Source organism: Pyxicephalus adspersus, chromosome 3, assembly GCF_032062135.1.
Source record: "Pyxicephalus adspersus chromosome 3, UCB_Pads_2.0, whole genome shotgun sequence".
NCBI lineage: Eukaryota > Metazoa > Chordata > Amphibia > Anura > Pyxicephalidae > Pyxicephalus > Pyxicephalus adspersus.
In genome coordinates, this window is record NC_092860.1 from 109,643,980 (window position 1) to 109,670,506 (window position 26,527).

Here is a 26,527-nt window from a genome sequence, read left to right on the forward strand (position 1 = left end):
TCTATCGTAGTGCTATGTGCATAGAATGGCAAAGCTAGAGAACTAGTCTTCAATTTATCAGCCAAGACTTTGAGTAATAAACTCTGAGTGACTGGTTAGTGAAAGAAAAGAATAGAATGGCACTGCAGGATGCCACCAACTGAACTGAGAGGAGGGGGGGATTGCTCTTTCTGGAGACTGATTTCTAAAAGATCTGAGGAGAAGACACGCAGAGAATAGCAGTGGAGGGTAAAAGGGGTTTAACAGAGTACTGTAGAGCTTTCACCAGGAAGACGCATGAGAAATGGCCATGTCACTTTGCTATGAAGAGGTCACTGTGGATACAGCGGTAACCTCAGGGCGGTCTCCTGACTAAAGCGTGTCAAAGAAATAGGAAGAGATTATGAGGTGCCGCAGCAAAAGAGGAACTCAAAATAGCACGTCTTCCCAACACTTGGAAGTTCCCCTAAATACACTGAAATTCTGCCTGCCCTGTGTAGTTTTCTTCTAACATTGTCAGCATAACATTTATAATTATATGAGTGCTATTTATAAAGTTACCCTTTGCAAAATTCCTTCTCCTTGAATGCTGGCTGTCTTGTAGAAGGACCTCATATATATTGTCATGCTTCATTTACTCAAGAGTTTCTTCAAAATCTGTGCCCCCCTCAGATGGGAAGAGTACAGGCAAAACGTAATTCTCTGCCCCAGAATGAATATGTTTAGCCTTCTTTGTGTGGCCCCAGATATCAATGTATTGTTTTCCGGGTCTCTTGTCTTCAAATTAGGTACAAATGCTCCCAGAGGTGTTCTATAACAGACCAGATATGGGCGACACAGATGGCTCAGTGGCTAGCAGTCTCGGCCAGGACACTATCTGCATGAAATATGCATGTTATCCCCGTGTTTGTGTGGGTTTTCTACTTTTACTTCATTACAATTAATTTTAGTTATTCCCACTTCAGCTGAAGGATGTTTAGTTTCTTTCTTTGAATTTGCTGATAATTTGTTTACTGACCAATACTTCTCTTTTCCTACTTCTCTAATGTTTCTGCCTAATGTCCTTCCCATTTTCATGCTATATGTAAAATGTTATCCGTTTTCATTAATGATTTCTATCAGTTTTAATTTAGACTTGATACATTAAACAGATTATAGAGCAGTGAACATTCCTTTGTTAGGGTCCTTTCATGGGTGGCAACGTCCCTGACCTGAAGTTGCGGTTACAGATGTGATAGTATAATCAGTTAGTAAAATCTGATGTTGCAGTATGGTGATATAACGCAGTTCTCTTAAATGAGAACTTCTCTTTTATTCTGGTTAAACTATTGATCTTACAGCACAAACAAGGTTCCTACTTCTTAAGAACAGGCGATTTCATCCCAAATAAACTGCTAACCGCTCGTGCCTGAGCTGTGTGGTGTTCTTTATGTTTAAGTTTTTAAGTATGCATCCTTGCTACTTTTTTTTTTTTTTACCCTTTGGAGCCACTGTCTATTGGAGTGCTTGTAGTTACTGTTAGCTGTTATTGTAGGTTTTGATCCTATTGGGGAGGTTATGGGTCACTGGGACCGGGAGTGAGGGGAATCTTTTTGGCACGCCTGCAAAAGGATCCTCCTGGGTTATTGGGAAGAATTAGGCTGCATATACAAGTGCAATAAATATAAGGATCTTTCACGATTCTTTCCCACGACAAGAGACTGCATAATGCATGAACGAGCTATGTACATACAGCACTGTGCTGCTCTATGGAGAAGGGAGGAGGAGAAAAACAGAGCGGCACCCTGCTGCGCTCTCTCCCCTTCACTTTCATTACGCTCCCTCCTCTTCCGTGGATCTGCCAGGATGGACGACAAGGCTGTACACATGCCAGATTCTTGTCAGATATGAGTCTATTATCGGGTGAGAATCATCTGACATGTTTACGTAGCCTTAGTCACTTATTACCTAAAAGGACGAAATCCCTATGTGATCAATAAGACAGGCAGTGGGGGAGTATATATAACAAGTCCCTCACACAAAAAATAAATCTTTGTACACAGATTACATAATAATTACAAATATTATTTTATTAAATTGGTATTAGTGAAAGTTACAGCTCACAGTGGTGCTTTCATACATTTGCATTTGTCCTCAAATTTTAAAAAGTCAAGAAAATGATTAATGCAAGCTTTATCAGTCAGGGTCCTTTCCAGCCCTGTGCTGTATGTATCTGTCATTTAAAACCCCTATTTGATGTACAATTCTGTGTAATATGTTGGCGCTATTTAAATACAGTTTAATAATAATCATCATCATGCAAAGTTCAAACAATGCCAAGAACACCAAGCGTTGGCTTATCCCCTATTCCTTGCCAAGCCGTCAGTCACTATAGTGGACATACTTATAAACGAATTCAAGGCTTGGGAGACTTCAGCAATTCCATTCACTTTGAACGCCCAAGCGATGGGTGTTCCTGAAGAAAGATGCTATATGTTATTATGTTTTCAGGTGCTTTGTTTTATATATGTCACTGGATTTTTACATTGGAATATGAAAAGTTTACCAAAAGGGGAAGTCCAATATAAGTTTAAACCTCCCTTTAAACATCCTGTTTCATCCTGTGTCTGTAACCCCCTAGTAAATAATAGCAACCCTCTTCCTGCTGTGATTATGAAGTTCTTTGAAGACTGAGGATTAACTTCAGCAATACAGCTGTTACCCCAGGGAATAAGCATACTGTGTGCCAGTACTTCTTTTTACCAGCAGATGGCGAATCACATGAAATCTGTAATCATACAGACCAGGACAGTTCATTAGACCTAATACATAAGGACATCCTAGGAGAAGGTAGTGGTCTTCCAAATGTCCTGATTTTCATTTAGTTACTCCTTTAGCACATCTTTCCCCTCTCTCTTACCAGCATTACGTGCAATATGGTTCCCATGGATTTTATCCAGGTGCATTCACATTTTGGGTAATTTGTGCACAACGGTTTATCTTATATTTGCTGTGTCACAAGAACAAATTTCCTTATCCCCTATATTATGTGGCAATAGAAATAGGTGCATATTTCCAATAGAAATATGCGCCTGTATTTGCCCTTCTTTGCACTTGAAGGCCTGCCACATAATCACAAATTGATAATGTACAGCTGTCAGACGCAGTTGAGCTCATGAATCTGGTATGCAGTAGCTATGTGGATGCAACATGTGCATGACATATCACTGTCTGATGCCGCTGGGCTGCTGTGACAGGAAATAAAGTTCACAGTGGAGTTTTGTCCAAGTTTGTTTTATTATGGCCCCAAAATATTTGGTAAGCTATGAGTCAGTAATAGCTAGTAGTATAGTAAAGCATTTGGTTGCTTTTCCTCTGGCATTTCCTGGCATTAGTCTACACCCATCACATCATTGGACTGTGCACAGACCACCCACATTGATCAAGTGGCACGATGCCCTGAAGTGTTCTGCAGACCTAAGCATTGACACCAGCCAAATCCTTGTGCATATTACAGAACCGATTTCAATGAAGCTGGGGAATTTAGAATTAGAAATTCATATGTATGTGTACCCGTCATTAGTTAGGCTTGACTACTTTCTTTTTAAGGATGTGATCAGATCCTGCAGTAACAGAAAGTATAAAAAAAACTTGCAAAATCTGGTAAATTTGATGGAATTTTTTTCTTTTTTTACATCATCAGATTTCTGGAGTTTCAATTTAAATGAGTATGTATTGTATTTGTTATTGGGTTTATTGCTTCCTCTTGAATGGGGAACTTTCTACACTTCCTGCTGCACAACACATAAAGAAGTTATTGAAATTTACCCCAAAATAATGTAAATTGGGTGATATATGTTGTTCTAAAAAAAATTGCCTTTTGGCTCCTAGACTGGACATCTTGTCCTCTAATTATATATGATAGGCCAGGTTGATGTAAATATGCTCAGCAACTTATTGAAAACATTTAGTAAGTGTATTGTTCTCTGGCTCTTTTAAACTTGAAGTGACACAAACCCCTTTTAGCATGTTTTTAATGTTATCAGAGGTATGCGCATTTTAGGCAGATGGCTGATATCTTTGTAAATCTGTTGAGAGAGTGTCCAGCATTTTCATTGTTCTCAGTTCAGGTGGTATGCTATTGTTTCTGTGGTCTATTCTGTGCAGTGTTTACCCGTCAGGTGAACAATCCGCCTGCTGTGAGTTTCTATTCTATTCCAGACACATTGAATGACTATTGCTCCTAAATGTGTTTATTTTGCACTGCTGGGGCGTGGTAAAGATATTTTTCCTGAGTGTCCTAATGGTCATATATACCTGGGCAGCCAACAATAGACAGACATGTAGCATCTGTCTTCTGGTGTGCATGAATAGTATGTAATCATGAGAAACTCAAAAGGAAAGAAAAGATGATTTAAAAATTGTGTAAATAGAAAGGAATTTATTATTTTTCATGTAATTTAGTTAGGCATGAACAATGTTCTTGGGGAAGATGAGATTATATCATAGGTGAATGGTTGGCCCCACTCATAGAGGAATCTATGCAAGCATTTACTGATTTTTGAAACTGCAAAGAAATGCTGGGGGTTGATCAATTGTTAGAGAATGTATCAGCATATAAATGCACAGGTTCTAGTTGCTTCGTTGAAAGTTCCGTCTCTGGGCCTGTTGTCCCTGTACATACTACTTCATGTGAAACAGCGGGGATTGCCATCATGGAGTAATCATTGGTGCCTTTGTACTAAAGCTACGTACACACGTCAAATTTTTCTCGCCCGATAATCGGCATCGGCCAGATATCGGGCGAGAATCTGGCGTGTGTACAGCCCAGGTCGTTCATCGTCCTTGGATCCATCCTGGCGGATCCACGGACGATGAACGACGAGCGATCCTAATGCAAAGGAAGGGGGAGAGCGCGCAGCTGGGTGCTGCTCCGTCGCTCTCCCCCTCTCCATAGAGCAGAACGGTGCTGTATGTACAGCACTCGTTAATGCATTTTGCGGTTCTTATCATTGGAAAGGATTGTGAAAGATCCTTTCCAACGACAAGAATTGCACGTGTGTATGCGGGTTTAAGCTGTTTTTCTAGTGCTGCCCAAAGATGGACAGATATCCCCATACCATTCATTCCTAAAGTGCTTGGAAACAAACTCAATGCTTGTCTGAGGACTGCCTGGCATGAGGTGTACTTTGTTCACTACCTCCTCCTTTTGCCTGATTTCAAAGCATTGATTAAAATTGGTGAGATGTCTATAGCAGTGTTTCTCAACCAGGGTTCCTACAATTCCTCGAGCAATGACCAATTTGTGCCCTTTGGATCAGTCTAAGTGAGACATTGATCTTTTTTTGGTTATCTGTAACAATGACATATATAAATAAATAAATATAAAAAGGCAAGGAAAGGCTGGTCTATAGATATTATAACTGGGGCTGGCTGTGAGTTGTCGGTTCCTGGACAATCATAGATGCCACCTAGGCCAAGATATGCAGCTGCTAATCTGCTGGTGGTTGTATCTCTTTCCTGACAACCTTAAGGAGTCTGATAGATTGTGCTGCAATGAAAGGCTTCCATATAATACATTTTACAGTACAGTACAATAGGAAATGTAAAACAAATTGTGTTAAAAACTGGAAATTCTTCTTTACACCTAACCTTTCTTGTCTATTCTGGAAAAGCAGGACTTGTATGTAATTATGGTAATTGTGGCATGTCCTTTAGTGTAAGCTTGTCTTCACATGTTCCTCTGGTTGAATGTTTACAGGAGAATGTACTATGGGTAGATGCTGGCTTCAGTGTTAGGGGGACTCATAGTCCTCTTTTAGGGCTCATTTTCTTTCAGTGTGATTTAGTGTGAATTTTAAGTGCACAGATTTTGTGATTCACTAAAGCAGTTGATTTCCTGTAGAAAAGTCTTTCTGTGGTTTTAAGATTGGAAATATGCACCAAAAACTTAAATGCGCAAAAAACAAAAAAGAAACCCAAGGCTGCAGTGCAATCAGGAAGACACCTATGCACTTAGTGTGAAGCTGTATAATTCAGAGTGCAGCTGCAGCAGTGTTACTGAGTTCAGTAAAGGTAAGGCCTGGATTGATTTACCAGCCTATAGGTACACATATGTATTGTTCTGCATTCACATTTCACAGACATCATGTTTTCATTTTCACACCTAGACAGCATATTTTTTCACTCTGCTTTCACAAATATTGACTGGTTTTCTCAGTCTGAAATTACTAATAACACATGTTGTCCTATTTGTAGAATGCAGTATTTAGGATGACATAATATTAATCAGCAGGATTTTGGACAAACATATCTTTGGAGATTATCAGGTGCCAGTAACTCTTTAATATCGACAATACATTTCATTAGACAACATTAGGTTGTTGCTGTTCTATATCCTCCTCCTAATTCTCAGTGATAGCATTTAAAAAGGAACTAAACTCCAAAAACGTCCAAAACAAAAAAAAAAAAAATACATTTGCCTTCAATTCCGCAGCTCAGTCGATCGGTCCAGAGTTTTCTTAAGTCAGGTCCTGCGTCGTCCCAGTATCCGTCTTTGGGCTGGCGCCGCCATCTTCTCCTCTTCTTCTGGGTTCTTCTTACTGCGTTGCCCAACCCAGGCGTGAGATCGGCTGTCGTAGTTGGGGGGGGGGGGTAAACTTGCGCATGCGTGAGATTGCCCCCCTCGCCTGTTGACGAAAGGACTCCTTCTGCACATGTCCGGGGTGCTCAGGCATACGCAGAAGGAGCACCCAAGAGCTTCCCGGGATGCGTGACATAGGGAAGTAGTATAAAGTGGTGAAAATTCTGAGTCTAGGTATGCTTAGAACAATATTGTTCTAAAGCAGCAGTTTGTATTCTATAATGAACAGATTCTTAGTCTTGGAATTTGTTCCCAGTCATCATGTGATTGAGTCACAAGGCAAGTCTTCTGAACGCTGCTGAGTTTGAGGCTAAAAGTGTTATCGACATTCTTGTCTGTATTGTAATATTCCAATTGAAATAGCTGACAGCATGGTGGCTCAGTGGTTAGCCTTTGCAGCGCTGGGTCCCAGGTTTGAATCTCGACCAGGACACTATCAGCATGGAGTTTGCAGGTTCTCCCCGTATTTGTGTTGGTTTCCTATGGGTATTCCGGTTTCCTCCCACATTCCAAAAATATGCAGTTAGGTTAAATGGCTTCCCCCCAAAATTGACCTTGGACCATATTAAAAATAACATATATAAAAATTAACATAAAATCATGTGTTAATGTCTTCTTATAAAGACATTAACATATGACTGAGGTAGGGACATTAGGTTGTCAGCCCTTTGAGGAACATCTAGTCACACGACTATGGACATTGTAAAGCAAGGTGTAATATGTTGGTGCTATATAAATACTGTGTTAATAATATCAATGTTAGTGGAAATAACAAAAAATGAGTATACCACCCCCTTCTGAGATCAGTCAGGCTACCTGTCATGGTAAAGAACCAACAGGGAGCCTTGAGAGGGCATGGCCGAGAGTAAAAGATTTGTATTTAAAATGAGTTTAGCTGTATCTCTAAACAAATTGAATTTGGTTTAAAAAAAAATACTATCTTCCAGCTTTGTGAAAGGTTTACTTTAATCCTTTTTTTTCTTTGAGTACTTTATTACTAATTAGCCCTACAAAGTCTCTTGTTAAAAGTACTGAATTGGGTGCTCCCTGTGGTGTTTGCAGCAACTCCTAAAGTGTTAATGGAAGTAAAAAACTTATTGGTTTCTTGTAACCAATGCAGACTCTCCTTACATCCATGCAGCCATTGTTAATCCACACCATTGAATGGTCTGTTAACAATCCTCATTGCTTAATGTGACTGCAATTGTTTGAGCAATGTAGGGTACACATATAACGTACATTTCACACATACATACATTACACTGATGTATGTAAGTATATTGTGGTTTGTTGAAGGTCAAGTGTGTTTCTTTACACTATAAATAGACAATGTGGTGCTCTTCAGGAGGAATAGGTTTCTTACATAGGTTATCTTATTTAAATTGTATATAGTTCAGGTACCTCAGATTGCTGCTTTGAGTTGTCAGTATTAGGATCAGCATTAACTCCGAGGAGCCAATATTAGGTCATTGTAATGTTTCTCGGATGGGTCTCTGTAATGTTTTCCTTTTCAACAAGGCTGACTTGTCACCATACCATTTCAATAAGCCTCATTGTTACCTCTTATAACAGGTAATTTATGTGTAATTGTAAAGGTTTTGAGCAGTCTGCTGTGTGATGAAATGGGAGGAGGTGAATCAGAGATGAATATCCTCACTTTCACTGTAATCTAGCAGCTCCAGTAACACTTCCTGTGGCAGGTGAGTAAAGCAGCTCATGTCTCACAGGTTCCTCCCTACTGAGAAGTGTTCAATCGCCCTCCCCCTTCCCATCATTCCTGTGATGATGGAGCTTGTAGATGGTGTGGGGGTTGGAGCACAGAGATTCCTTTTACTCTGATGAACAAGTTTACATTCCAGGCCTGAGAAGTGACATTCCAGAGTTAGTTGACTGCCAAACAGGAATGTGAAATCAGAGGCCCTGAACAAGGGAACAGTGGTGACAGAACATACAGTAGTTGGAGCTTCTGTGTTACACCACTGTTTCCTTCATGGGAGCATAGGACAGCAAGCCAGAACATCTCAAAGTCCTGACCAGCTCCCATCCAGCTGCACAGGAACGCCCTGCTCTCTGTGGGAAGATTTGCATTCAGTGTGGTGATACAGACATTTAATTATCTCCATACCTTGGTTAGCATTTCAGCAGAATTAAGGAAAAACAAGCAACCACTTCCATATCCCTGAATACGTCATCTCTGGGAGACTTGGCTTCATCTGCCCTGCACGCTGTCTGCAATGCTTGAAACGCTGGAATCATGCCTGGGAAGCTATGAAGGGATCCATTGGATTTTATTTTCTTCGTCAGAAGTTTTCATCTAACTACTTATTCCTGCTTTCACTGCTCAGGAGGATTCATAAGATCGTCTGACATTTCTAGGGCGGCTTACAGACCTTGGCTTGTGTTCTGGATACATTATTGGACAATTTTCCTGTTATAGTAAATGCTGGTTGTCTGACTGCCACTTCAATTGCCAGGTATGAAATGCAGTACTAAGGGAGCTTTCCATGGATATAATCCACCAGATTGAAAAGTGGGATTCAGATGCAGTTTTTACAGATTTGGAGTGCAGAACCTCACCTGTGTTACCAAAAAGGAAACAAAGTTTAATGAAATATCCTACAGCTATAGATCATAGTCCATGGTAAGAATGTGGTAGAAATGTTTGCAGATTCTTTGTTTATTTTATTTTTTTTTTTACAAATTGCATTGGAATTTAAAGCATATCTAAGCATATATACATTGTTTTACTATTTTTTTTTTTTTTTTGTAATACCCTATTGCTTATTTCACACAGTCCAGGATAAAGTAGCATTTTGAAAAGTAATCTGACCTGCTTTGTCTCTTGCAGATCTTTTCTATTCTAAATGCTAATTTGGTATGTCTCCCATGTCTTTTAGGATAATTAAATACAAAAGACATGTTAATTAATGGAGATTATCTCCTTCTGATCCATGGTTGTGTCTATACACACACTTTGTTTTGGCACAAAACTATGTGTAAATACAACTTTAAGCATTTATCAGGGCATTGCTGAATCTATTGCCTGCATTATCATAATTAATATTCTGTTTAACCTGATGCTGTAAATAATTGCAGGTCAGATCCGATTGATTTTAATGCCAAATCCCATTGATAGACATAAATATAACATACTCTCCTAAATACCAGAACACTGCATATTTCTTGATCACCCTTCTCCTATAATCTGCAGTGAGTATGAAAACATCTTATGCTTTGAATATGTTGTTGGTTGCAGAGCATTTGCCATATGTGGGCTAATAAAACCTTTGAGCTATATCACTTAGTCTGAAGAGTAAAACATCTTATTGTAAACCATTTGTCGAAGCACATTTTGCATTGTACCGAGGGATATACTGCAGGTCTGGAATGGGACAGTACTTGTTTGTATTCTGTTGCTTGCCCTATGCAATATTTTTCTCTTATATCAAATAGTAGAGCATATTGAGATGCAGAAAGTTGCCATTAAATGATCTCTGAAAGAAAGGTATATATTATTTTCTTTCTTCATATCTTTTCAATAGAAGTAAGACACCAAGGTTTCTGAAAGCTGGCCCTGCTCATTACCTTGCAATTGAAATGGTTGAATAGAGGAGGTGTTGCTGGAAGGAATATTAATGGCAAGTGTCCAGCCACAATACAAGATTGCCAGTTCCCTGCCAGTCATGCTGTCTATTTACAGTCTCTCCGAAAGCTTCCTGCAAGTCAGGCATGCTGGGAATCAATGTCCGCCGCTAAATGCTGGGCTCCTAACCTTACCACTCAACTGTTCTCCTAAATGGGATGCGCAATCTGATTAGGAGCAGATTTCTGCTGGCAACCCTGTAATTCTGAGCACCTTATTTTTTATTTTCTCCTATAATGCGATATAAAAGACTTGGTCAGTCAGGATATTTTTTATCCCTCCACCACTTCCATAAGACTGCTGTTGATTGTTTCCATTTCTGCTCAATGGAGTCACTTCACTTTTCTGTTTTTCTAAATTTTAATAGTTTAGCTGGAATTGTGGTTATGCTACAAAGGCAACTTCACTTTTACATGCAAATTTGGTCACACAATGTTTCATATAGTGTCAGCACATATGGGGAGTACTTCTGCAAATCATGCAGACTGATACCTAGACAGTTTCTGTTCTTATGAAATATGTGTACTTTTTTAGGTTAAAAATAGTAACAATTAGGCAATGTGTATTTAATTTATTATTTCCATGGGTTTCAGAGAAAAAGCTGTAAAAACATAGCTGTAATGCATGTGATATGTTATACGGTAGGTGTTTATTAGCCATAGGGAAACATGGAGGCTGCCAGTGCACACTTCATGCCGTCTTTATATCATGCTGACACGCAGAGTTCAGTACATGCACAAGTGTGCAGATAATAGGTGAGGAGAGGACATTGCACTGACTCTTTTTAGATGCATACTTGTTATAGGTCACTGACCAAGAAATACTGAAGGTACTAAGAGGAGGGGCCTTGTGGTAGCCATGTTTCTTTCTGGAAAGTTGTTTATAAAGCTTTGTATGGAAGCTAGATTTTCATCACAAGAGATGAACATTCGTGATTGATTTAAGTCAAATTGGTGTGTCTGTGTAGCTGTCTCTTGACCTGAGTGATCATTCCATTAAAGGACTGATGGCTAAAGATTGCTGTTGTCTATGGAGCACAGACTATTCTATAGTTTACATTTTGTTTTTATTCTTTATTGTAAAGATAATGAATTAAAATGGCAGATATTATCCCGCAGTTTGATAGTTTCCACTAATGAGGCCAAAAACTGATTGTTGCTCATCTGTTTACTTTTATACTATTGTGAGGGGTGCTTGGAGTCTCATTTTTTTTTGCATGGCCTTGTTAGCAGTAGTACAGCCCTAATGATGATCTAGTAGTTTTCCTTGTATAATATCCTGTATGTATAAAGAAAGGAGATGTTGTCCTTCTTTATATGTGCTTGTGTGAATAGAATGCTATGCGGAGGCAGACCAGCATCTTTTTTTTCCTGTTGTTGAGTGCAGAAAACTAAACACAACACATAATGTGCACCTAATTTGCTTTATAATAGCTGTTAGTGAACTGCCTTTTTAACACTGTTGAAAAATGTTTAGAAAATTAGCTACTGTATTGTGTTGCACATTATTTTTCCAACATTATAGAAGTAGAATACTTGGCTTACTATATCTATACAATATTGTTGGTACAATGTGCATGTCCAGCAATATTAGTAGTGCAAAAAATGCCTTATTAGGTAAGTGATAGAAAAGACTTGTGCTATATGAATCACTTCTTATCAGCACTTTCCTATCACCCTCCTAATCCTGATTGTGCAAGAAGAGGGCAGGGCAGTAACATTGCTGTAATTCCCTGCTGATCATCCATTCTATTCAGTACTGCATAACAAAGCAATGATACTATGGATTGGTCTCCAATGAAAGTTGGGGCTGTGTGTTCTATGAGCCATGGAGTTTCCGTGAGAGAGAAACATAAACCTCTCTTTTCACAGAGTTGAATTCATCACTGCTGGATATTTGTTTACTGATTACATTCTAATTAGTTTTATAATTGCCTGATCTGGTTTTAGGTAACTTTGGAAGCTGTGCACTGTCTCTGTCGCTGAGAAGTTTAGTACAATTGTTTTAAAGCCTTGTGCTGTGTGGAAATTGTTTTATTTGTATAGATTTTTTTTTTGGTTTTGTTTACGGTTGGGTCTGTGATACAAGTGTTCTGGGACATCTCTTTATATAGTATCTTTCAGCAGCATGTTGTAGTTCCCATATTCCGTGCACAAATTCGATTTCCCCTACATGTTGTCACACAGAGAAGTCCACAATAATTTAGAGTTGGGAGCAGCCTGTTATGTCTGTTTATCTCTGTTTAATGAATACTAGATACATGCATCTTGTGTTCTGCCGGAATAATCATTCAAAATCCATGTATAAGCATTATATTGAAGAAAATCATATGACCATTTTTTGTGTGTGGGTGACCACTTTCAAGGGGAGCTGTCAGGAAAAAACATTGTTGGGTTTATATTGCTTTATGTGCGTCCCCTTCATTTTTTCTGGTGACCATTTTTACCTGCCCAGAAAGTAATAGGAGATCCAAAGTTTTACAGTAGTCCTGAGCCAGACATAAAGTTGGCAGAAAAGGTTGCCACCTTGGTGCTTCAGCAGTGAGGGTCAAAAAAGGCAGAACCTGCATATTTTTCTCCTGTAGCTTTTCACAGCTCAGAGTATTTGTTGGTGCACTTCATGTTTTGTTTTCCACCTTGGTTCCTCAAGGAAAGTGGCCTGGAAGCCAGGAAAATTAGAGTAAGTGAGAGCTACAAACCTGGCTCTGGTTTTAAGCATTAACAGTCCTAATAACAAAAATGACTTAGAATATACTTTAACGCTCATCTCCACTTTTGTCTAAGAAAACGTTACCCCCCAAGAAAAGCTTTAAAATATTTGGCCCTATCTGCTAGATTCAACCAGCCTCTGGCACTTTCACCCACAGGCTTACTTGGTTCTGATCCACTGAGCAGTGATTATTTCTGACACCCAACATCATTCAACCCACATACTGATTAAGGATATCAAGGTTCCATTCTAGACTTACATAAAAATGCACTAAGCAGAGTCTTGTCATTACATGATGCCACTATGCAGGATTAGCATCTGTGAGCTGCACATGGAAATCTGTCTCTGAAGCAGATTAAAAAATGTCATGTATAGAGATTTTTGTTTTATTAATGCTTTGACAGGTCTATAAAAAAGTATGGACCTGGAAAGCCCAGAGTTGGACTTTGTCTGATGTCAGATGGGGCGGTTCTTGAACTGTAATTGACTTTTGCAACTGAGCATGGCTCTGAAATGGATCTGCTTTACCTCTGTTGTAAGAATGTCAGAAAACAGCACTCTGCACCAAATGGTTTTTATGAATGTAACTCACTGTTCTGATCTGGTATAGTAATATGAGAGGCTGTGCAATCATAAATCTAATAGGACGCAAAGAGATGACACACATATGGTTTTATTTTTAGCAGTGCTCAAGTAGTTAATTTTTGCTTTTTGTAGACCTATTTGTCAAGCTTTCTGCAAAAACAGAATATCTCATTCAGAATCCCTTTCAAACAGTCTCCACACACCCTGTTTAAATTATGAAAGTTCATTTAAGGATATTCTACGAGTAGATACTACAGTAACCTATCCATCTCTGCATGCTCTCTTACTGGGTTGTAGCTTATTTTGTTACCATTATTGCATTTGTTTCATCTTTTTTTTTCCAAGTGCAACTATTTATGAATTACTTATAAAATTGGTAAATATCTTAATAATAAACAAATGATGTCATGCATTTCAGAAAGATATATTTATAATGATTTGATCAGAAGGTAACATGGCACATCCCATAAGGAGAAATTTTACATGTGATCTTTATGGTAAGATAGAATCCTTATCAGGTTTTTTTTGGCATCTGTGGCTTTCTGTTCCAGCAACCCCCAATCCTTGATATCTTTGTCCAAATGTCACAGATGGTTTAAAGAAAAAAAAAATCAAAAGCCAGATATGTAACAATTATTTTGTATATCGACATTCAAGTTATTTTAGCACAACTCTGTCCTTGGTTGACCACTAACCAGCATTGTGCTATAAGTTTTAGTAGTATGTGTCATTTATAACCCCAGCTTGTATGTTGGAGGAAAGTGAACTTTTTCATTAGGTGTCTAATAATGACACAGATTTTGTCTTCTCATGTTACAAGGTTATACATAGATAGTAGAAGGGTTGTGTTTGTAGGCCTAATGTGTAGATGAAAATAGTGTTAGGTTGGATGTTGCCTGCAGCCCTACATGTTGAAAGAAGTTCATTTAAATAGGGAATTTTGTTCTGCTGACAGGGTAGATACTTGCCCTTTCCAATTTAAACCTTATGGTATCTCGACTTCACTTTTGCCAGTCTTTTCTATCTGAATTACAGGCAAACATGTAAATACAATACAACTGACATACAACACAGGGTATACGCTGTGCAATATTTTCAACAACAATGTGGAATCAAAAATTGTGTTTAGCTTTTGCATCATTTTTGAAAGACAAGACACATTTGTTTTATAGATTGGTTATTATATTGAACCATAGTAATATAAATCAATTGTCAATCAAGTGGATCTTTGGTTGTTAATGTAAATTTTTGTAGTTAAATGCAAAAATCCTTTTGTATATTAACCAATATAATGATAAAAACAAAGAAACAATTACAATTTTTTTTTAGCATAAAATAGCCTTTTTTAAGGAATTTGCTTAAGGAATTTGCGCTTTTTTTATCCATTGATTCCTGAGAGTTACACAGCCCTCGGGCACACATTACAGCCAAGCTGATGACCCCACATTTTTAGCAGACAATTTCAGAATACACTGCTGATGCCTTCCTGTCCCCAGCTTGCTAAATTGGATCATGAAGAAGTCCCTTTCTTTCCCAAAATAAAAAAAAAGTAATGTAACGTGTATATCTGCAAGATTTGTGTTCCTTAAATTGAAAACATTTTTCTTTGTTTTATGTGTATGAAAATAATGAACCATTTCCTTGCCCCTGGCACCTAAAGCTTGGTAAAGCAGTGCAATAAATGTCTGGTATGGCTCAGATTATTATTTTTGTTGAATACCTGTTATTTACATGATTGTTTTTGACCAATATAAACAAAAATCTGCACTATCCCATGCTCTGTATGTCTTTGCAATTCATGATGTTGCATAATATGGGATGAACTGTTGACTTAATTATTTTCTTAGTTAAAACTTCAGAATGCCTAAAATTGTAAATATATTGCCTTGATAAATTTTATTCAAAAATATTTTTTAATTTTGCTTAGTGTACAGATATTTATATTATTTGTTCTTCTTCATTCTTATCATAGCCATGAACTTGGCTGAATTCTGGTAAGCAGCAATATACATTAGGTGGAAGCTTTACGTGTTGAGGGTTTTGCAGTTCTGTGCTTGTTTTCTATGACCCAGCCACTCCTCCCAGACAACATAATTAGGTCTGGATCTTCCTTTCTACATACAGCACTACAGCAAGACTCAAACACACTGCCAACCTTCTGATTGGACAGAGAAAGAATAGCCGCACACTGCTGACTTGTCCCTGCGCTGTCCTTTTATTGGCACGGTGCCTGTTACCTGTAGACCGATTGGCTAGTGATAACTCTATGTCCTAGTCTGGGTTTTGTTATGTTGGGGGTTACCAGAGGCAGAGAGTAATACACAGTTTAATAACTTATATACTAATCGTGTTTTTATGAATTACCTTTTATTGGTATTTTTAACCAGGAATTCATCATTGTGTTAAATGAAATCACAATGAGCTGACCATTATTACAATAGAATTTAACATTTCAGTAAGAGACTATTATTGAGCAAACTATGATTGTTAATTGTGATCTTTTATAAAGCACATCAATATGTTATACAAGCAGATCATTGTGCCTTTGCTCATCCTGGCACTTTCTGCTATTGCACTGTGAATCTCTTCTCCAGAGACACTACTCAGAAATGAACACAAAGACAGGACAATAATAGCTGCACTAATCCTGAATTTTGAAATAAAGTAAATAATCTCTCCTGATTCCTTTTTCCCTTCCTTGGTTGGTCTTTGATAATTAAAATTATTATCCGTTAATTCAGGATAAGATGAATAGGGTAATGCTGTGTGGGATTTTTCCCTTTGATTTTGGATTTACAGTAGGACGGGTTTGTAATGTTTTCTATTACAGCTTTCTAGTTTGGAACACGTGTTAAGCAGGGAGGTCTAATCTCCAATCGTGGCCTCCTGAGGCCTATTTACTCGATTATTGATGATCCTGGTTTGGAGTCCCTGTCTCTGTTTTGTATCCTTCATGTCTAGCAGTGTCCCACAGATATCCTTTTTGGCAGTGGCACATGTCTCCTTTCAACTTGTGTCCCCCCCCCCCCTTCTTTTTTTAATTTTTTTTTTTTTTTTTTTAGTTTGGTTAGAAGGGTGATTTCAGACTTGCAGTTGACTGCAGAATTCTATTGCGGGCTCAACTAAGCTCCTAACCGCTCCCCTTGAACTAAATAGACACTTTTTGGAAACATTATGAAAAAAAAAGCCAGTGCAAATGTACTTCTGATATTTATTTTTCTTTTTGCCCAGGTGAAAACAAAATACAATCTGCTTGTTGCGGAGTTCTTTTTCTTGCCAGAACATTTGCTGGCTTGAGGATTATGGGTGGAAGAATAAGCACGTCAAGGGTTTGCTTCAACTACATAATCCAGCCAGCATCCTGGGGGTTAAAGACATGGCTGCTCTGTTTGGTAGGAAGTTGGGATCACAATAACAACATTGTGCTTTCCTTGCAAAGTAAAACAGATATCCTTTGTGTGTTAAAACAACTTAGATGCTTTCAGCCAGCTCCACTTGAAAACTCTCAACATTATGTGTACTTTACCTGCCTATGTTCAACCCAACGCATCACCTCAAGCCATTCTTTCACCACTGCATTAATTACACACCTTAGAAAATCAGGCAATGGTGTTAAAACAATCCACTGCATTCTTGGGAGCGTTTAGTGGCACCTAGGTGGACCTGCTGCTCAATTTGGCCATGCACACAAAAATCTATATTTTTTTTTATTGAGCTGAAAGCACAAACCAAGTGAAGATGAATTGTTTGCTCATTATGCTGATTTTTTATTTGCTACCCGCTAGACTACCTTGTTATTTCTGACAATGCTTGGCCTTTCTTTGCAATGCTGAAACATTTGCACAGTGATTGGAAACCTTCAGATTTTTGTGGCTGGCTGAGGCAGTAAAATCTGGCAGAGTAAACTTCCTGTAGCAACACAGAAGCGTTTTAATTCCCTGCAAAGTTAAACAAGTCATGTCAGACCCAGGAGAAGCTCCACTTGAAAGGCTTGTGGAAGCATTAGAAAAGCTGAAAGTATGTATTGATGAAGGAAGCACCATAGCTTTTGTCAGAATGGGGTCAAGGAGAATGCGGTTTGCTAAAAAAGCTGCTCTCATGCATTTTTTAATGGTAGCTCAACAGTTCTGTCTGTACAAAATGAAGATGTAGATTTTTTTTTTTACAAACTTAGGAAAATCTCTGTATTAAGAAAAAACCTGACGTCAACGCGACTTCTTATCTTTGGGATAATTAGGGCTGGGATGTAAGCTGCAGTTATTAAAGGGTTCTTAACAGATGCTAATATCTGTTCAAACATTTCTATACCATGCGTCATTAGAAAAGAAAGGGATCTCTTGTTCATCACAGCAATTAGATCTCTTCTTTTTCTTTTTTTAAAAACCTTTTGGGTTGATCTATTCATAACATAGTCAGTAAAACTCCATGGGCCAACAAATAATAATTTAAAGTGAAGCATCCGCATTTCTGGCATTTGTGTGTAGCATGGGTTCAGAACTGATCTTGGCTTTAGATAGAAGCAATAGCTGCAGTTACAGAATTGTAGGATGCCTGCTTCTGCAATATTGATCAGGCCGTAACGTATTTCTGTTCGGGGTGGGGCTCTGCTTTTGTGTACTGCATGGCTGTGGGAGACTCTATATCTGCTACTAGTGAATAGACCGAAATTTTGTTAGGAATTTTTTATTATTTTGATGTTAGTTAATATTTTTAGCATCGTTCATTTAAGCTTTAGATATAATAGTTCGGTCTCTGTGCTCCTCACTGAAATAACAAGACGACCTGTGCTGCTTTCTCCTTTTCTTTACAGTGTTTTCATTCTGACATTTTCTGTTTTAAGTAGGGGTATGGTCATAAACTTTCAAGGTTTGCAAAGTGTCTCAATTGTAAAAAAAATAAAAATAAAAAAAATCAATTTCAGAAATCTGGAAGGTTGTTGTAAATTGTAACAAATCTATAGGACTAAAATAACATTGGGTATTATAAATGTATTTTAGCCCTTTCTGGCATGTTAGCATTTGGCATTTGTCTCTTTTATCATTATGTTGTTTTAGCACATTCATGTTAAGAAGTAAAATGTGTTTTTTTCTGTTCTGATTTATTGGCTTATTTCTGTGATGAAAGGTATTGTGATAGGTTATGTTTTAAAGCCCTGCAACCGTTATCTGTCATGTGTCCTGCTGTGTGGACAGCATTGACCTAATTTATCATACTAAATATGTTTTTGATCCAGTAATCAGCTTTTCCTGCTAATCTGGAGCTGTTGTGTGTCCAGCATAATGGGTGGGCAACAGTATATTACATTTGTATGTTATGGCGTGCTTTTAATCACACTTTGTTGATTAGATGAGCCATTTGTTTTAATAACGCTTAATTTAGTTCAGTGCTTTAAGTGGCATAACCTATGAGAATCATCAATCAGCCTTAAAACCTGAAGGTCTATTCTTAGGAGAGTGGTGTTTATCAGTGTGTATGATACACCTGAGTGTGTGTGGGTGTACATGCTTGACACAAAGCAGCCTGCCAGTGACAGCTCCGATACCACTGTTAACGGTGATTAAGGTGTAAGTAAGGTCTCGTGTGGATTTATTGATCAGAATTTAAACACAGCTCCATCACAGTACATTAAGTGACCTGACACTGTGTGCGTGAACAGCTTTAGTTATCATAAACACTTATGGACTAGTGTCTAGTACTTTTATTTTAGTCTCTCTGATCACTAATTGGTATCTGCAAACATTTTGTAGTAATGACCTAAGGCAGCGTAAGCTTTAAATATATCCCTGAGTATGGTAAACGAGTTTGATTGGCAAAATCTTTGTTACACTCCTTGAAATGCATGCAGTTATGACCTTCTACCCTACTGGCCAAATTGCAAATATGATGTAACAACTATAACTAAAATCCAGCTCATAGATACTGGCATCTAAGTTAATGAAACAAAGTATCCATTGTTACCATCTGTGACATTTTGTATCTGTACCTAAACAGATAAAGCCAGCATTATACTGTGAGGCAATATTGGAAACCACTTCAGAGTTCAAAACTCAGAGATTAGGAGCTACTGAGGTTGTTCTAATAAAGCTCCAAGCAGCTCACAAACATAAGGTTTGCTGAGTTGAAAAACAACCACTAAAGACAGATCCTTCAATTTTTTGAATTAAATATAATCAGCAAAAAATAGAAACTACAGGCTTGTAAAATTTTTATAATGGTTTACAGTGCCTAGACTTTTTTTTATATATTGTTAATGAATTGGTGTTTAATGTGATACTCTTACAATGACCAATGATGTGCAAGGCCCCTATTATTATTCAACACAAAATATAGACACAGATCACACAGGACACAGGATAATAAACATTCCACATGAAATACAATTAGGAGAAGCATCTCAACTCACCACTGAATATTACATTTCAATTGTTATGGCCTTCATGCAGCTTCCCAAGGTGTTTCTTATGATGTAGGACCCTTTATTTACACTGCACCCCTTCCCTGGTGTTTTCCATCTCCACCAATGTGTTTAAAAGATAGGAAGAAGGTGACTTTGAGATGCATTTGTCAGGGATAGATAATTGGAGTCTAAAATAGGACTTCCAATATCCCAAAAACAGCGTGTCATGCTGATCATACACAAATACTACAGTTACCACTCTACTCTTCAGTAACTTTCCCTTAATAAATTCCTGGATTAGAATCCAACCTGTCATAAAGTTTCTAATAAAATGAATGCTGTGTTTTTTGTTTTGTTTTTTTTGAGCAGTGTCAAATTTATAGTCTTAAGGTGCGTACACACTTCCAATTTTTATCGTTCCAATCGAACGACGAACGATCGATTGGGCAAAAAATCGTTCGTAAAAAAGTAACCAACAACGCCGACGAACGAGGAAAGTCGCTGGAAACGAACGACCGGACCGACGGATCGGATTGGACGACGATCGTTGAACATCGTTCGTGTGTACGGTCGTTCGTTGATCGTCCATGTTCAGAGCATGCGTGATGAACGAACGTCCGTTCACTTTCCTGTCGTGCACATAGTTCCTCTATCGCTCAAACGATCGTATCTATTGTGTGTACAATATCTACGAACGATCGTGTCGTTAACTCTATGTGCAGGATCGGTGCTATACGATCGTTCGTATATATCGTGCATGAACGTTCGTCGTTCGTTTTCCAACGATAATAATTGGAAGTGTGTACGTAGCTTTAGCAATACAGTACAATAGATTATTCTAAATTGTTTACAAACAGCATTCTTTTTTCCATGTAATCAGTCTTTATGTGCAGATCTTTTGATTTGGGGTTTTATCCATCTGGATGTTTTCCATAGGGACCCTGTGTAAAAGAGCAAACATCTGTCCACAAAAGTTTTCTCTGGGAATAGTTTGCTCAGCACTAGAAGGCCTGTCGAGCAATGGTAGGGGAGCATGTGAACAAGAACCATAACTGCACTCATGGCTTTAGTATCAGGAGACCTTGCTGTTACAAGAGGCATTTTCTCACGAATTGTGTACTTTCTCCCGGCTATATTTATTACTGATCTATATGCCCTTTATTGTCCAGGAATTGACTGCACACATTTAAACATTCCTTTACAAATTTTTTTTTTTTAAACTTCCAATCAATGTTTTCCTTTGTTTGGTGTCTCCACAGCTTTGGCAAGAGATCTGCAGGAAGCTTCAGGCGTGGCTGTGAATGTATTGTGTTGGAACCCTCCGAAATGATTGTGGTAAGTCGTCTTTGTACTCTTATCACATTCTGTTCACTGTACTAATGATCATATACAGGCATGCTTCTTCCCAGTCCTACACATCTTCCCTGCATTACCTAATGGGGGAAGGGTGTGGTCTGCAGCCCACTATGAGAATATTGGCATTCCACAAGGAGTAATCAGACCATTTCCTTCCTGAGGGCAGATCATGCACACTGCCCCTTGTTTCTCACTCCAGAAGCAAAATGTCCTCATTTCTCAAACTCCTCTCACATACAGAATAACTCATTCAGCTAAAGTAAAACTTGCGTGCTTTCACTTATAAATTCAATGGTATTATCTTTTTTTTTATTCATGACAGTATAAAACAATGAAGTAGATTTTTTTCATCATACATTACCATTATAGTGAACATTTTCATATTATATGTCAGTTGCTTTGTGGTCTTACATGTTACAACCTTTACATCTGTACAATCCTTGTGCAGTTAAGTAGAGATTTTGCTATATAATGTGAGAACCTACCTAAACGTTTAAACTATTTTATGAGTAGTTGTATCCTTTCAGTTTTTAGATGTAAGTAGTACAAGTTCCTGAATTTGACCTGCTTTCAGTATCTTTCATGTGAAGGGAAAAAGTAATACAGTGAGTTAACCAATTCATGTGATGATAAGAATCATGCTGATATGAGGAGAAATCAGAGTGACAGGCCAATACGCTCATCAATGCACCATACACTGTCCAGTCTTAGGCTGTCAGGTCCCGGATGAAATGGCTTTAGATGAAGTAGGTTGTATCAGACTGAAAACAGTGGGTGCAAAAAAAAAAAATACTGTTTATTTTTGGCTTTCCAAGGTGGACTATATGGATGAAAATGAAGAGTATTTCCAGCGACAAGCATCTCACAGACAATCTCGCCGGAGATTCAGAAAGATCAATCAGAAAGGAGAAAGACAGACTATCATTGATACTGTGGAATCTTATCCTGTTGGAAAACCTCCACTCCCAAGAGGCTACCACACAGTGAGTAACCCGAGTTGTTTTTTTTTTAACATAGTTCATTTAGACTGCTGCAAATACCTGATTTCTGCTCATTGTGTAAACTGACAATCTGGTGCCCTGTGTGCAGCACAATTGAAATATATGGAACAGTATTACTAAATCAAGGACAATTTGCTTCCATTCAGCTGGAATGATTAGCTGAAGAGATGGGTCTCAAGAGCACCATTAGTCCCCTGACCTTTGTATGCAGCGCTGAAATATGTTGAAATTCTATTAAGGTGCTGGAAGGATTTAGCTTAGATGGGGAGAGACTGTCCCTTTTTTGTATGCATGGTTACATCAGTCTAGACCTTTTAACTATAAGGCAAACTTTGCCCTCTTTTTTACCCATTGAGCCAGCATTACAGCATGCTGCAGTATCATCTCTCTGAATTTCAGTAATATTAGGCACTGATGTACCCTCACACCCTCACTTCTGGCTGTGGCTTTTGGCTTGGATTATGCCCTTTCACATAGATTTACTATTTCTTCCAGATCATGGGAACACACCCTCTGTGAGTTCTGATAGGAGAGGTTGTTCTGATCATTATTTATTATTTATTTGACTTTCTTGACTTTCTGGTAAAAACCTAAATCTAAAAGCTCCAAAGCTTAAAAAACATGGGTTGGTTTACTTCTAATTACTAATAAAGTATTAATAGAGATGAACATATATATGTATAGTTCATCTTTTAGGGTAATTGTATAATATAAAAAAAGGACATAGTACCCCTGTAGTTACTTTGTTTTAATCTCTATATAGGTGTTTTTTTTTCTGGAAGGATTGTGTAGTACTTAACACAAGGGGTTCTGTAGGAGGAGGCAAACATGCATACGTGACCGAATAGTATTAATAATAAAGTGTAAGCATGTTTGGAAAGGTGCAGTTTTGGAGAAAGATGTGGTAAGGAAGAGCATTCCAAAATTAGGGGTAAGGTTTATGAGATGTCTTGGACACCAACGTGTGATGATATATGAACATGGTGGAGGACAGGAGAGTTTTATGTGCAGAATGAAGATTACAATTTGGATGATATCTGGAAATAAAAGTTTATTCAGTGCTTTGAAAGTGAAACTTAGCAGTCTGAACTACATTGTCTGCTGTATTGGCAGCCAATAGATGGATTGTTAGAGAGGGGTAGTAACAGAGGAGCTGAAGGAGGTGTCAATACACAAATACATTCAATTTAATGTAAATTAGTACAGTTTATAAGTTATCTACTTTCATTGTCGGACAAAATCTTTATGGTAGGATTCTCAACAACACTTTACTCCCAGTGCCAAACTATTTGCCAGCACATTTCTTCCTTTTTTTAGGAGTTGTCTGGTCTCAAGTTCAATATATGTTTCCTGGTTTCCAGAGAAACACCCCCCAACCCAATATTAAAAATTCTGTGTTTTGCTAGTTTAACAGATGGGATTAGAAGATGTTGTTTTTACTATGTAATTAAAGGTTTGAGATCCAATGAAGACAATGCAAATAATGAATGTATTTCTGTTAATGGCCTTGCTGCCAGAATTGTGTTTACTGGTCAGCTTGGATAGTTCACCACTTGTCAGCTAAAATGTAACAATTGTGCTCCAAGAGATATATATTAGAAAAAAATTAGAAAAACGTATTGTTCAGTATCACAGGATCACATCTTGGGAAAGTTAATAGAGCTACGCCACGATATTAATGTATGCATTTGCTGATGGAAGTGTAAAAAATTCCAACACATATAATTTTAGATGGATCCACCTTCATAGATATTTATAAATTGTAAGTCCTTTGTTTTGCACTGTGCATGATGAGGGAGTTCTTCTAAAGACTCTAGCCACATCTTAACATAGGAGCAGAAGTTTTCAGATATGCTTTAGAATAGAGCAGCTATGGTAGAAAGAGTTGAACTAGAGCAGTAACACTGCTGGTAGATTTTGTTCCTATATAGATGTTGATGGTTTAATATGCATTATCTGTAGTAGGGTAATAAACTTGTAGTGGACATAATTGAGCATTGCTTGTAAGAATTTCACCCTATGTAGATTAGTTCCATATGCTGCACACTAATATTAGCATTACCATTGGTAAAAATTGTGGTGGGCTTTTCCAAGTCTGCAGTCCTAACAACAAAAAGTGGAACTCTCATCCATCTTTTAAGAAAGAATTGCTAAGTTTCCCCACACAACTGTTCCTAAATTCCTTCCTTCCTTTTTCTTTTGGTGCACAATCTGTTACTATGATGTTGATCTCTGTGAGAATCTGTACGGCTGGCCTGGAAGAGGCTAAAATGGCATGACGGCTGGTAGAATTTGCCAGGTTCCCTGAATGGTGCTTAAATGGTGTCCTGGCTCTTCAGATATTTAAATGAGGGGAGCTGATTGGGGAGCCATACAAAGGTTCTCATTATCATGCCCCTCTTCACAATCTTCATACTGATGGGATTTTGAAAAGCATGTCTTGGTAACCTTCATCTTTTCCTTTCCTCTCCTATGGCATTCATTTCATTTTGGCTCACAGGAATGCACTAAGCCTCAGGTATTTTTACTGTTACATGTCTTGTCATGCAGTTCACTGCTTCCCATCTATCTCTGCCCTTCCTTCAGTCTTGTTGCATCATGTGTGTCTGTGTGTCCTGTGCCTGCTTACTTTTTATTCACTGTACAATGTCTGAGGTTACACTTAGAGCTTAGTCTTTTAAGTACTTCTCATTGTGACTGCATTGAAGTTCTTTCTTTTCCTTTTGGGTTATGAAGTTTTCCTGTTCCTGTTGGGACTGACAGGTGAAGCAGCTTCACAGACATGCTGAAAAGTGACCAGTTGTAGAATTTTTTAACATTTAGAGTTTCCTTCCCTGTTTGCCAAGCATTTGTGTGTTTGGCTCCTCTAAATTTATGTAAAGAACCAGTTTTGTTCTAAAAATGTTTAGTAAAGATGTAGACTTTATTGCATGTCCATGCTGGTTCTCCTGCTAGTTCTGGGTACAGGACAGGTTCCGCTGGCAGCATGTGCGTACCTGTGCTGGAAGGCTGTAGTGCTATTGTAGAAACGCTGGGTGTGTCTGTATTTATATTTGGTTTGTTGCTGTGTAGCTCATTGCGCTAGTGTCTGTACACCTCTTCATTTTATTTACAGATGTATATTGAATTCATGCCACTGTTACAACATTCAATTTCAGTACAGTTGTTTGAGATTGTGATCTTTTCTCTTTCTGGCTCCTCTTTATTTTGCATATTTATCGAATGATTGGATGTTTTATTAATGTTTGAAAGACCTACAAACATTTTCACAACTTTGTGTATGTACAATCTGATAATTTTCATACAGGAATATGAACATTTTCATGATATCAAGACAAGGGTTATTTTAATGGGATCCAACCTATAGGGATTGCTTTGAATAGTTTTAATAAACTCTAAATAGACTCAGTATTTTGGTACCGCATGTGTAATTCCCAAGTGAACAAATGTGGGTCACAGAGTTTTACTCTCTCTGACTACAACAAGGCTGCTCAACATGCGTATCTTAGAGGCTACTTAAGTTATACATGCAATTTAAAAAGAAAAGGTCTTTGGAGCTATGCCTGTGAAAATAGATGTACTGAAGGAAATTTGTAAAGGCTCACAAAGCCAGTGTGTGCTTGTAGGCTGGTGACATGGAGCCGCCCCTTCCAGTGTAAGAATCTTTTACAACACTTCATGAAAAGAAGAGGCTGTAACCAATTACTACTAACCGCAGTGAACTAATGTGATGAATTACAGTCATATAAATAAAGAATATGCTACAAATTGTTATATGCCCTTTAGCAGATTCTCAGTTACTCTTTTTGTAATTTTTTTTTCTTTGCATAGTATTAAGAATTGTCCGTGCTGTCTGCTACTAGAACCCTCTTCTAGCCCTGAGGGAACAATAATACAGAAGAAGTAATACTGTTACTTTTGTGTTTTTAGATGTTGCTTTACAGATGATAAATCTTTGTACCATAAATATTGTATCATTTTGTACACTTGGTCCTTGTATAATTAAATTATGTTCTGTTTTAGAGTAAGTTCACACAAGGTTTTTTCGCCAAGCAGTACCGCTCAACATTTTCAAATGATTATAAATGTGGCTTTAATGCTTCATAATTTTGACTTTACTTTGTACTAATAAATGATCTACAGTGAAACTGACAATAGTCATGAATAGTACAGGGTAGTCCATGTTGATCTAACTTTCACTCTGTGGCTCAGGAAATATGAATACAATGACAAAC

The 26,527-nt window shown here is 37.9% G+C and overlaps 1 protein-coding gene across 10 annotated transcripts in view; it reads left to right on the plus strand.

Moving 5' to 3' along the window:
- The window catches only part of RAPGEF2 (Rap guanine nucleotide exchange factor 2), a 159,240-nt gene that overhangs the window by 77,814 nt on the left and 54,899 nt on the right, over positions 1–26,527 (plus strand). For 6 of the 10 annotated variants that reach the window (XM_072405985.1, XM_072405994.1, XM_072405995.1 and 3 more), the window contains exons 5-7: positions 21,195–21,270; positions 22,107–22,274; positions 24,793–24,810. In XM_072405985.1, coding sequence (XP_072262086.1) covers positions 21,195–21,270; positions 22,107–22,274; positions 24,793–24,810 — 262 coding nt within the window. Of the gene's footprint in view, positions 1–8,426; positions 9,243–16,912; positions 16,931–21,194; positions 21,271–22,106; positions 22,275–24,792; positions 24,811–26,527 lie in introns of those variants that run through there. The other 4 variants (XM_072405987.1, XM_072405989.1, XM_072405992.1 and 1 more) reach the window with 3 other exon arrangements.